At 33.3% G+C, this 12,417-nt stretch overlaps 2 protein-coding genes across 3 annotated transcripts; one reads left to right on the top strand and one right to left on the bottom strand.

The window, feature by feature from the left end:
• Positions 1-353: 353 nt before the first annotated feature.
• On the top strand, positions 354-7,779 carry LOC112764640 (protein INVOLVED IN DE NOVO 2). Of its 2 annotated transcripts, XR_003183272.3 has the most exons (11): positions 354-586; positions 1,188-1,541; positions 1,690-2,046; positions 2,204-2,554; positions 2,732-3,670; positions 4,079-4,260; positions 4,907-4,996; positions 5,085-5,372; positions 6,031-6,240; positions 6,564-6,854; positions 7,362-7,779. XR_003183272.3 is itself a non-coding variant. In XM_025810345.3 (10 exons), exons 2-10 carry the CDS (start codon positions 1,220-1,222, stop codon positions 7,581-7,583), a joined length of 2,961 nt encoding a protein of 986 aa, XP_025666130.1. In that variant the 5' UTR covers positions 354-586; positions 1,188-1,219; the 3' UTR covers positions 7,584-7,779. The 2 variants fall into 2 exon arrangements, 1 of the variants encoding a protein (XP_025666130.1); XM_025810345.3 differs by lacking the exon at positions 6,564-6,854.
• An 831-nt stretch (positions 7,780-8,610) lies between these two features.
• Positions 8,611-10,929, bottom strand: LOC112766231 (expansin-A4). Its single transcript, XM_025812127.3, has 3 exons — positions 10,654-10,929; positions 10,026-10,344; positions 8,611-9,415 (listed from the first exon to the last, which is right to left on the bottom strand). The coding sequence occupies exons 1-3, from the start codon at positions 10,802-10,804 to the stop codon at positions 9,106-9,108; spliced, it is 780 nt and encodes a 259-aa protein (XP_025667912.1). The 5' UTR covers positions 10,805-10,929; the 3' UTR covers positions 8,611-9,105.
• Between the last annotated feature and the right edge of the window lie 1,488 nt (positions 10,930-12,417).

The following is a 12,417-nucleotide window of genomic DNA, read 5'->3' as shown; positions in this document are numbered from 1 at the left end:
ACATTCGTAAAATTCATGGGTACAAATGTTAGTTTTTCTTATTAAAAATGTTAAATTAGGTTTAATTATTCTATTAGTCCTTATAGTTTCACGAAATTTTTAATTAGATCCCTATATTTTTTTTTTCTTTTAATTGGGTCTCTGTACTATTTTTTTTTCCAATCAGGTTCCTCTTAGTAGTAATTGGTTTAATTGTACAGAGATTCAACTAAAAAAAATTAATGCAAAAACTCAAATAAAAAAATGTAAGGATTTAATTAAAAAAAGTTGGTGTAAAAACTCAATTAAAAAAAATATAAAAATTTAATTAAAAATTTCGCAAATTATATAGACCAACAGATTAATTAAACCGTCCGATTATTAGTGATTTTGTTATTTGGGTGATTTCTGCGGCTGACAAGGAAACGTGAAACACTGAAACGGAAATGGCAGTGGCAGTACCGAGTTACTCCTTACTCTAAATCGCTCCCATAGTTTCATTCCCTTCACTCGCAACGTTCTTTGTTCCAATCGCACTACTTTCTTTCTCCCAATACCCCAATTCCAAAACTACGCCTCAAACGTCTTCCAATTTCTTAGTTCTCAGGTGAATAACCTCTCTTCCTTTCTTCTCTCTCTACCCTACATTTTACCCAATTGCAAAATATATATATGCTTATTGTTTTTTTTTAATTTCCTAATTCTTTGTGCATTGGTGACTCAGAATTCATCCTATGAAATTGATTGATTTATTATTCAACTTTGAATTGCCGAATTGCCATGCATGCTTTCGTGCACTGCATTGCATTGTCTTTCTGTTTTATGTAAATTTTTCTTCTTATTATAAGCTTATATAACTTGAGTTAGGTTAGCTGGAACCAAATGAACTCTAGACAAAAAAGGGGGACAATGGTGGTAAGATCACTGTTTTAAAATCAAATGGGGCAGGCATCAAACTGGTCATGTTTCTGGTTGGAACTGTTTCCCTGGTTTGATCATGGTTCAACCATAAATTTACTCATAGGAAAAATTCTAACAATTTATAGTTTTATACAATTAATAAAATTTAAAGTAATGGAGAATTTTTGGAAGAAATTTGCTACTCCACAATGTTTGTTTATTTTTTATTTATTTTTTCATGGAAGCGATAGGTAAACCAACACTGCAACCATCTGTACTCAGTTCTAATGTTAATATCTGTGTTTCAGTTATTGTAATACCTTGGCTGGGAGAAACTGTAATGGCTCATTGCTCCACCTCCAACACGGATACTAGCGCAAGTGCACCTCAAATAAGTTCATGGTATGTAGATGAATCTTATGAAGAGCTCAAGAAGGGAATTCACCTTGTGAGAATCTCAGATGAGACCTTCACTTGTCCATATTGCCCTAAGAGAAAACAGGGATATCTGTATAGGGAACTCCTTCAACATGCTTCTGAGGTTTGTCATAGTAGTGCACTAAAAAGAAGTGCAAGAGAGAAGGCTAATCATATGGCTTTAGCAAAATATTTGGGAAAAGATCTTGCGAGTTTCGATGGCCCGTCAAAACCTGTAGATAAAGGTGTTCAATCTTGTTATGCTGAAGTTATTTATTCTTTACTAAGTTTTTCTGCAGAAATTGTCCAATTCATGAACATGTTTAATGGCATAATAAATATATATATGGCAACAGAAAAAAATCAGTTCTAACATTAATCTGTTGTTTCCAGGTACCAATGTATTAAGCATGGGAGATACAGTACAGCATCACTCCTCTGACAAGGATACTAATATAAGTGCTACTCAAATAAGTGGGTTCTATGTAAATAAATTTTATAACAAACTCAAAACGGCAAGTCAAAATGCGAAAACCTCAGATGATACGTTTGCTTGCCCATTCTGCCCTAAAAACAGAAAACAGAATTATGCGTACAGGGAAATCCTTGCACATGCTTCTGGGGTGGGTCAGAGTAGTTCACAGAAGAGAAGCATGAAAGAAAAAGCTACTCATCTAGCTTTAATGAAATATTTGAAAAAGGATGTTATAATTAAGGATGCAAATTGCCCATCAGAACCTGCAGATAAAGGTGATCACCTCTTAATGAAGCAACAAAAACAAAATTTCTGTTCAACATAAATTTTTCCCAGTATGCAGAAATGGGTCATTTCTGAGTGATATTTGAAGGGACTATCTGTAGAGCAACATGAATAATGTCGGTAGTGACAGTACTTTTTGTCTTTCAGGTTCCCCAACAGCGAGTTCGCACAACACTGTGATGGGTCAATGCTCTAACAAAAATCCTGGTACAACTGCATCTCGAATAAGTCGGCGGTATTTCATTAAAGCTTATGAGGAACTCAAAAAGGGAAAGCACATAGTGAAAGTCTCAGACGAGGGTTTCATTTGTCCTTATTGCCCTAGAAAGTTAAGTCGGTATTATGTGCTCAGGGAAATTCTTGAACATGCTTATGGGGTAAGTAAGAGTTCCTCACAAAAGAGAAGTGGCACAGAGAAGGCTAATCATCTAGCTTTAGTGAAATATTTGAAAACGGATCTGGTTAATGCGAATGGTCGCTTAAAATCTGTGAATGAAGGTAAACTTTTAGTTAGCAAAGCAATTATACGTTACAAATGTTTTTGTTCAAGTTGTGATTATTACTCCAGTGACAGAGTATGCAAAAACAGAAGTTGTCCTCTTACAATATTTAATGGAAGTAATCTATAACACAAGATATTAATAATTTGTGCTAACACTAGTTTTGGTCTTTCAGGAACCAAAGTACTAAGCCCGAGAAAAAGCGTAATGGAACAACGCTCAAGAAGGGATACTAATACAAGTGCACCTCAAATAAGCAGGTGGCATGTAGATAATTCTTATGAACAACTTAAAATGGGAAATCACAATGTGAAAACCTCAGATGAGACTTTCACGTGTCCATACTGCCCAAAAAAGAGAAAACGAGATTATGTGTACAGAGAACTACTTGAACATGCTTCTGGGGTGGGTCAGAGCAGTTCACAGAAGAGAAGTGCCACAGAGAAAGCAGATCATCTGGCTTTACTAAAATATTTGAAAAAGGATGTTATTAATATTGATGGTCCATCGAAACCTGCAGATGACAAAACCCATCTTGTTAATTCTGATGAGCAGTTTGTGTGGCCTTGGACTGGGATTGTAGTTAATATTCCCACTATACAGACAGAAGATGGACGTTGTGTTGGGCAAAGCGGTGCCATGTTGAGGGATGAATACAAAAGCAGGGGTTTTAATCCACGTAGAGTTTGTGCACTTTGGAGTTCACAAGTTCACTCTGGAACTGCTCTTGTCGAATTCAATAATAATTGGCTAGGCTTGGATGATGCATTGCGTTTTGAAAGAGCATATGAACTAGATCACCATGGTAAAAAGGACTGGCTTGCTAATACTGAGCTGAAGTATGGTATTTATGCTTGGCTTGCACGAGTCAGTGATTATAAGTTGAACAATATTATTGGGGAACAACTGCGGAAGATGAGGGATGTCAGAACTATAAATCAACTTATGGAAGAAGAAGCTAGAAAGCAGGATAAACTCGTGCTCAATTTAACTAACACTATTCAGGTAAAGAACAAGCTTTTAAAGGAGATGGAAGTACAGTACAGTGAAGCTACAATTAAAATTGATGTTGTAATGGGGGAAATAGATAAGCTCACTAAATCTCATGACGAAGGTATATGTTAATATTTTGCCTAAGTCGCTTTTTCTTCAGTTTGGATTATGATTCATTGGTTATGTATGCAATTGTTACTATTTCATGTTTACGGTTTATTGTCCATTTTTTAAGTACCCAATGCTGTGATGCAACCAATAATTTGTTTGCCTAGTACAACTTCCAGCATGACAATTTCTGGATCGCTGGACTAACTCCAATTTTAATAACTTATTGCAGAATTAAAGTCCAAAAACTTTGGTTGCAATAGCATCATGTTTTCACGATAGAATCTACTATTTAAAAATAAATTAAAAAATGTTCAGAACGTCCTGTTAGAACACGACAATAGATTTGCAACTGATTATTTTAGAATGATCCTGGACGATGGTAATGATATCGTTTTATGTCTTTATTGCTTGTATTCAGAGATGAAGAAAATACAGTCAAGTGCAAGGCAATATTTTCAGAATATTTTTAGTGGCCATGAAAGGCTTAAGTTACAATTAGAATCTCAGAAAACCGAGCTTGAGTTGCGAAGAATAGAATTGGAAAAGCGGGAAGCACATAATGAAAGTGAAAGAAAAAAGTTGAAAGAAGAGATTGAGGAGGTGCGGTGCTTTTGTTATTTTGTTACTCCTTTTCTAAGATGCTTCAAAATGAAGATTGAAGGAGAAAATACTTTTCAAGGGTGCTTAGTTGTTAAGACGGAGGGTTGTGTATTTTATTCTTAATTGATAAATACACTGCATTACATGGTTACCTAGTCTCAGTAAATGTTTTAATTTTATATTGCATTCAATAATCATTGTTTACATCATGCAAAATTTGATCTTAAACCAGCTTATACTATGTGTGATCTTTACTCCATTCTAGTAGATATCACCAGACACAATCTTCAATATGTGTCGTGGGTTGAACAATTACAATTGAACAATAATGAATACCATTGAGTTGTCATACACTAAGCAGGCAATTTATGGGATGAAATTTTTGGAAAAGAGGGAGAAAGTAAACCATCAGTCTAGAGGTGTATGCATTAGAATTTTACAGTGGCTTTTCTAGTTTTACCACTTCACCTGTATCCTCCAAATGAGATTTATTTTTTTTATTTATTCCGAAGAATCTGTAACCAACACTTTGGCATCATATTTTTTTTATTTAGACGAGTGGTCGATCCCCTTTAATAATATTGGCGTGATTAAGATGCATGTAAGATAGGTTTATTTGATAATCCTCATTTTATTGTCTTTTCAGAATGCAATGAAAAACAGCTCTCTTCAGATTGCTGTTCATGAACAAGAGAAGGCTAATAAAAATCTTTTGAGACTGGCTGCAGATCAGGAGGTTTGCATAACCTGTTTTGAGGCTTTATTTATACTTTATATTGCAAAAAGGTGTAATTGTTAATGCTATTGACTATTTGTTTATCCAGCGACAAAAAGAAGAACTCCATGCTAAAATTATCCGGCTTGAAAAACAATTGGATATGAAACAGAAATTGGAGTTGGAGATTCACCAACTAAAAGGAAAATTAAATGTCATGAAGCACATGGAAGATGATGGAGATTCTGAAGTTTTGAATGTGATGGATATTTTATATAACGAATTAAGAGATAAGGAACAGTCACTTCGAGAGATAGGGACATTGAACCAAGCACTAATTGTTAAAGAGCGTAAGAGCAACGATGAGCTGCAGGATGCTCGAAAAGTGTTGATTAGTGTAAGTTTTTTGTTTTCCCTTTTTCCCTGATAACCGCATATTGAAAAGTATTCCAAAGTGCATATTTTTTTGAACTACACTGTAAGCGCATCTGCTCAATCAGGTCCTGTTTTTTTTAATACTTTGATATCTGATTTCTTGGCTGTCATTGGAATATGACCCGGTCATTTTATAGACACAGGTTTTGCTTGTTGTCAGCTCAATAAATTCTTATATGAATCAGATAAGATATTAACTGATTGATGAAACTGTCCTGTATGAACCACAATGAAAGAAATAAAAATTTCGTTGGAGATGAAATATACTTTGTTTTAAATTAAGGTTTCTTTTATAGTGCATTCTTTTTCTTTTTTTTATTTGCCAAATTTAATTTATTCAGTTAGACATCAAGGTAACCAAGTAACTCCACTAAAGTCAAAACTTATTTATTTGATATCTAATTAACATGTCGCCCAATTGATTATTTCTAATTCATAGGTCTCTAAAACTGTACTTGTAGAAGAGACCAGCACTGCTGACTTGTAATGGTGCAACAGTCATATTGTGTGGATATTCAGTTCTCGTCTGTTACCTGACTTGTGGCTCATGGATTTTTATGCTCTGAACATTGAAACTTCCTTTCCTTTCTCCATGCTTTCTTATATTTTAAATGTTTCAGGGAGTTAAAGACATGTGTACTCGTGGCAATATTGGTGTGAGGAGAATGGGGGAACTTGATATTAGACCGTTTGTTGAATTTATGAGGAAAAGATATAATGATGAGGAAGCAGAAGAGAGAGCTTTAGAACTGTGTTCATTGTGGGAAGAGTATCTTAAGGACCCAGACTGGCATCCCTTTAAAATCAGCACAATTGATGGGAAACATCAGGTGTGCCTTTGCTAATCTTATAGATCTATTGAAATATTTTTTTTCTTGATATTGCTCTTCAGTCTTAATAGAATTTGTATCTTTCTTTTACAGTTTTTCTAAAGGGCATTCGTTAAGGTGTTTAATGTAGAAATAATTTATTAAAAAAACTAAAACTTTGTAGTTTCCAATGCTTCTATAGTGTATTTATTGAAGAAATTTTTTTAAAGATTTCTACTCTATATAACCCAATACCCTTCGTTTATTAGCATTCCATTTATCCCATTGTTTTATTGATGGATGAAGATAATAAATATCCATGATAGCTGCTTTACTTGAAACAGGAGATGAAGAAGAAGCTTTGATCCATGTACCATAAGGCTTGTTTGTGAATTGCGTTTGGAAGAGAAGGGAGGGGACGGGAAAGCTTGTAGTGTAAATTTTACACCCTTCAAAACCCTTCCTTCCCCATAGCCAGCCAACCTCTAGGTTTATAACTGTGTGACCTCTAGAACATATTGGTCCTGAAACTTCAGGGTTTATGTTTACTGAGAATTGGGATTTCATAGGCCCTATCTGCCATAAAATGAAATCTAGAAAAAGACTTTAGATCACTGGAGGAAAAAAAATGGAAGGTAACATTGAATGTATATGTTTTAAGTTGAATAATTTTATGACAAACTAAGTTGTGTGGTTTGTCTTTAGTCTTTATGTGACACCGATCAGCTTATTTTACATAAGGTGTAATGTCTTTTGCCCCTTTATTTTTGTGTCCAATATTATTGAGGAAGACGCCTTAAGATTAATTACACTTTTTTTTTTGGGTCAATTTATATTAGATGAGGCTCGAACCCGAGACCTCTTAGCGAGGAGGGGGGACATATGCCGTCTGAGCCACGGCTCATTGGCATTACACTTTTGATTAAACATATTTGCTTTCAATGGAAAGTAAATAACTAAATATGGATATCAGTTGAACATAGGAATGTTGTGGACCATTGTTTTGGTCTATTTGTTGTTATTCCAAACAGGAATACTGCATTTAGTCATTTACAACTTCTATTCATGTCTAAAACTTTGTTGCATTATTTTTATGATATTATGTTTTTCTTATCTGGCTTTGCTCATTTGTTTCATTTCAGGAAATGGTAGATGATAACGATGAAAAGTTGAAAGGACTAAAAAACGAGATGGGGGAAGAAGTGTACAACGCTGTGGTGGAAGCTTTAAGAGAGATAAATGAATACAATCCAAGTGGACGGTACATAACCTCGGAATTATGGAACTACAAAGATGGAAGAAAAGCCACTTTGCAAGAAGGGGTAAATTTTCTATTGGAGCAATGGAAACTTCATAAACGTTAGAGGGAAATTATGTAAATGCTTGGATGTGAATAGCTAGAAAGAAAATTATTTAGACAAGGACTAAGTGCTTAAATTTACATCTTTTCTCTCAAAATACTTCTAGATTTATTGCATGGGAAATTTTATATTAATGTTTCAAATCATTTTGTCCTTCACTATAGCAATGTGCTTTAATTATCAAATATGCTTGTAGAAATGTCTTCACTTAGTTTTTATCATCTGATTAATTTATTCTGTTGTTACATTATGTTTCATTGTTTGTGTCAATATTATTCTTAGAATTGTAATCGTGTGATAAAATTTAAAACTAAATAAATTTTTTTAATTGATATGTGATAATGACACATAATAAAATATATTATAATTATGCCACTTCTTTTCTTAAAGTGACGAGTAAAGAAGGACTGGTGTAGTTTTGTTACTTTGTATGATGTAATTGTGGATTGCGATGCGACTATCTTGCTCTTTAACTTTAAGAATAGATGAAGCAAAAATAAGAACAAAAATAAATTCTTCTGTCGAAGATGTTCTAAGGCACACTTCTTAGAAAATCCTAATATATATATATATATAAACCTACTTTCTTTTAATATAATTCGACTTGCATTATGCCTAAATCAGACCTTTTTGCAATTTCACAAATAAATTAAAGATAACCTCGACATTACTAACATAATTAATACATAAGATAGCATCAGAGAAGTTAGGAAAACCATCACGGAAGGCATAGAATCTACTTTTAATACCAATATATCAAAGAAGAGACAAATACTCTTATTAATCAACGTTGATTTGAATATTTTTTTTCTCCTTTAACTTTTCGGCGCTGGTAAATAAAGCATGCTTAATTATGAAAGATGCATGCATCAACTAACCACACTTTTCGAATTTCAATTAGTAGTAGCTTATCATTAGTACTAATAAAATGAACCATATCCAAGGCTCGAGATAGCAAAGCATAAACTCACATCAAACTCATCTCAGCAATATCAATGAGAAACTATAATTATAATTAACAAAGAAAATATTTAACCAGACTTGATGATCATGTTATATTAAAATATATAATATGATAATATATATAGTAAGCATAGCTGCGGGCATATAAACTTGCAAGCCACTTCAGCTCCTTTCAAAAAGTTCATTACATCGTCATATTCTCCACCATCTTTTACTCAAAATGGAGATATCTATATAAAAAACTTGAAGAAAAACCTAAACCCATATACCGAAGACATATATTTGATTGATTCCCCACTACCTCAAAACAAGACAAAGAAAATGTCAAAAAGTATCACTAATACATACCACCGCTTTTTAATTTTCTATTTTAATGATGTTCATTGAACATATATATAAGATGTGAAATATTGTACCAATTCAAATATTATTTATCATTAGATAAAATATAAACTCCAATTAAATTGAGTCTATACCTCGTTTAATGATGAATAATACGCAAATGGATACAAATATTTCACAAATAAAATATATACGATAATAACATGTTGTATGTATATTTCTAGACCCTAAAGTTTTTGCCGGTGAAGGTTTGGCCAAATTGCCAATTAGAGGGTGCAATGTTCCAAGAAGTGGAAGTGCGACGGTCACTGGCTGTGACCCTGAAGGAGAGTGACTGACCAACCAAAACAGAGTTTGATTGCCAGTTTTGACCCCAGTTACGGCTCATGGTCATCCACCCTGTATTGGAACCCTTCACACTCGCCCTCATGATATCCCCTGCACCTGCCACGTTCGTGATCAAAACCAAGTTGAAGTAACGGAAACCGTTGATCGTGAATCTCATCCCACCTTGCTTGCGGCATGGAACCCTACACAACAGGGGCACAATCGTAATAAAACATTGTTACAGGGTTTTATCATTTTTTAAGAGAAAAAAAAATCCACCAATTATGAGTTAGTTTTTGTAACCTTTAGACAAATATAGCTTTAACAATATTTTAGTTTTGTGAAAAAAAGTAAATTAGTCTCATAATATTCACTGCAAAATTGAGAGTACTTCAAATTTTTAATATCTTTTTTAATTTTCCTTTTCTGTATAGTTAAACAGTGTGGGAGGGAATCATGATGCATGGAGTGGAAAGATGAAAAAAGAAGATTCTATGTTTGGGGAATCGTGCAGTTACGCGGCCAAATGTTTCAGAATCCCGAATCCCGTTGAGATGAACGGTCCAGATTGTCCGTTTTCGGCTACTGGGGTCCACGTAGAAAATGGTACCCTCCTCTCATTTGTATTCATAGTTGGGAGTTGAGACTACATCGTCAAATATTGCATACCATTCCCACTATTACTGTCTTGTCTCCACCGTAGCAGAATCTTAGCTCACTTTGTCTCCCCAAACGACACCGTTTTCTCTCTTTTTTTTTTCTTTGATAAGTTGAAAAGACACAATCTCAAAAAGTCAAAGAAGAGTTAGTTACCTGCGGTAAGAGACGGGAACAATACCAGCGCGGTACTGAGCGATCTTGAGGAACACGGGCATGGCGAGATCGAAGTGTGGCCTTGGAGGGTTGCACCAACCCCCATTGTCACTTGGGAGAGCGTAGTTGGGAGGGCAGAAGTTAGTTGCCGTCACGAATATCGATGGCGAACCCGCATGGCACCAGTTGGGGTCGTTGGCGCATTTGATCTCGAAACACGCTCCGCAGCTGAAGCCATTGTTGAACAGTGCAGTGCTCAACGCCGCCGTGTTCACACCGTACCCTTGGCTGTACAAGTTTCCATAACCACATGCCCCTCCTGCGTAGTAATCATAATAGCAAGTTAATTTTCAGCTTTCCTTTCTCTTCTCTTCTATGGAACATTATTAACATTTGCCGCTAATTATTAATTAAAAAAAATCGATTTTCCATTTTGGAAGCTAAAATTTTTTGAAGGTGGAAAATGAGAGAACATTATATGTGTGGGTTTGGACTTTGAAGGTTTGGTGATAGATGGGTTTAGTTGAAAACAGAGGAAAACAGAGGAAACATAGTAAAATATAAGAAAAGTGAAGGTTTTTGAGTTGAAGGGTTAGAAAGGAAGAAACTTTGAAGTGATGGTGGATACCCATTGTTCCGGAGGCGTCGCTGCCACCGTAGAATGTGGCGTGAGCAGTCTCCCATGCGGAGCCAGTGTAGACACCGGGGATTCTGGCTTGTGTTGTTGTGAAGAGAGCTAGTAAGAGTAGTGTTGCAATGCTGATGATTTTGGTGGCCATGGTTTCTTCTCTCTGTATGCGAGTTTTAGTGTTTTGGAGACAGAGAAAGAGAAGGCCAAAGGGTTGTGTTTGTGTGAGGAGGGAAGAGCGTGGAGAGTGTTGGTATATATGGAGGGAGAGCAAGAGAGAGAAATGGGTCATTGTTGAGGTTTAGGACTTTAGGGCATCAAAAGTGAAAACTGAAAACCGAAAAGTGGTGTTTAACTTGTTAAAAATAATTAAAAATTAATTTTTAATTTAAAAATATAAAAATAAATCATTTTTAAATATTTAAAATTTAATATAAAAAGTAAATTAGAAAAAAATTAAATACTAAATAATAGATACCATAAAATTAGTCAATAAATATATGAATCAAGCTTTTTTGAGAATCTCAATAATAAAATATTTTAATTATTTTTAAATTAGATATTTGAATCTTAACTTTTGTATACAATAATTAATTAGGCAACGACAAACCTTAAGTAGAATTAGTCGCGTCGAGCTGGAAAAATTAAAGATGTCATAAGCAACCAATAAATGTTACAAATTTAAAATTGATTAAATCTTAATTTACTATTTTACTAATATTTTTATTTTAAAAAAATATTTTTCCAATATATATATACTTAAATTGATTCTCAACAAATTTTATATCACACAAATTATTTGATTATATATACTTAAATTGATTCAATAAATTTTATATCACATAAATTATTTGGTCTGGTTTGATCCCCATAAAATCGTTTGATACCATTGTACTTCTCTCTTCCAATTGTTCAAATTTTACTTTCCAGGAGATCTTTTTCTCCATATAAAAATTATTTTTCAAAAAATCAAATCCTCAAATTTTGGTAATTTTAAGGTAATTACTTATATAAAAATGTTAAATAAATTAGTAAAATATATTAAATTATTTAATAATTTTTAACTATTATTTTGATATGATTATATATCTTCATCTGAGTGGCTATTATTCATTAATTTTTACTTGCTTTATTTGTTTGCATTAGGAATTAAATTATTTAATTCTTAGCAGTTAGCACCGATAATTCTCTTGTTGATTATATTAACAATAATGAGATTTCAACTTCAACTTTCATATATATTTTTTATTGAAATGTTTTATTATTAGGATCATTCTTTGATACACGAAATCTAATTCTTCTTAATTTATCACAATAAAATAGGTAAACGAAAGAAAAAAAAGATATAATAAAACAAACAAATAAGTGATTATTAAATAATAATATAATGTAAGAATCTTGTATTCAATGCAAGACTCAAGATAATAAAATCTCAGTTTACTACAACATTTTTTAGTTCTATCATTCTAGTTTATCTAGATTTACACTTCTTAGTATAAAAATTATAGAAATAATATGAAAAGTTACGTCATTGAAAAGAAAAAAATATGTTTATATACTTATATTTATATTTCATAACAAGTTAACAACTCTTTTTTTTTTTTCTTTAATTTGATTTCTCATTTACGAGTTGAACATTACCAATATTTTTCTTTTGCAAAATATGCAACTCCATTTACGTTAAAAATGTGATGTATCACATTGTCTAAAAGCTACACTAAATTGGTGGTCGTTGATTAATTATATATTCTTATGCGTAGTTTT

The sequence above is a fragment of the Arachis hypogaea genome, chromosome 17, assembly GCF_003086295.3.
Source record: "Arachis hypogaea cultivar Tifrunner chromosome 17, arahy.Tifrunner.gnm2.J5K5, whole genome shotgun sequence".
Taxonomy (NCBI): Eukaryota; Viridiplantae; Streptophyta; class Magnoliopsida; order Fabales; family Fabaceae; genus Arachis; species Arachis hypogaea.
Note: the sequence above shows the minus strand (reverse complement) of the source record. Positions and strands in the feature narration are given on the sequence as shown.

Excerpts from the sequence above, each read along its gene's own strand:
- LOC112764640 (XM_025810345.3), top strand. The coding sequence starts at position 1,220 with ATGGCTCATTGCTCCACCTCCAACACGGATACTAGCGCAAGTGCACCT. Across the intron at positions 1,542-1,689 it reads GTCAAAACCTGTAGATAAAG|GTACCAATGTATTAAGCATG; the intron begins GTGTTCAATCTT and ends TGTTGTTTCCAG. Across the intron at positions 3,671-4,078 it reads CACTAAATCTCATGACGAAG|AGATGAAGAAAATACAGTCA; the intron begins GTATATGTTAAT and ends GCTTGTATTCAG.
- LOC112766231 (XM_025812127.3), bottom strand. The coding sequence starts at position 10,804 with ATGGCCACCAAAATCATCAGCATTGCAACACTACTCTTACTAGCTCTC. Across the intron at positions 10,345-10,653 it reads CGACGCCTCCGGAACAATGG|GAGGGGCATGTGGTTATGGA; the intron begins GTATCCACCATC and ends ATTACTACGCAG. Across the intron at positions 9,416-10,025 it reads GTTCCCGTCTCTTACCGCAG|GGTTCCATGCCGCAAGCAAG; the intron begins GTAACTAACTCT and ends CCTGTTGTGTAG.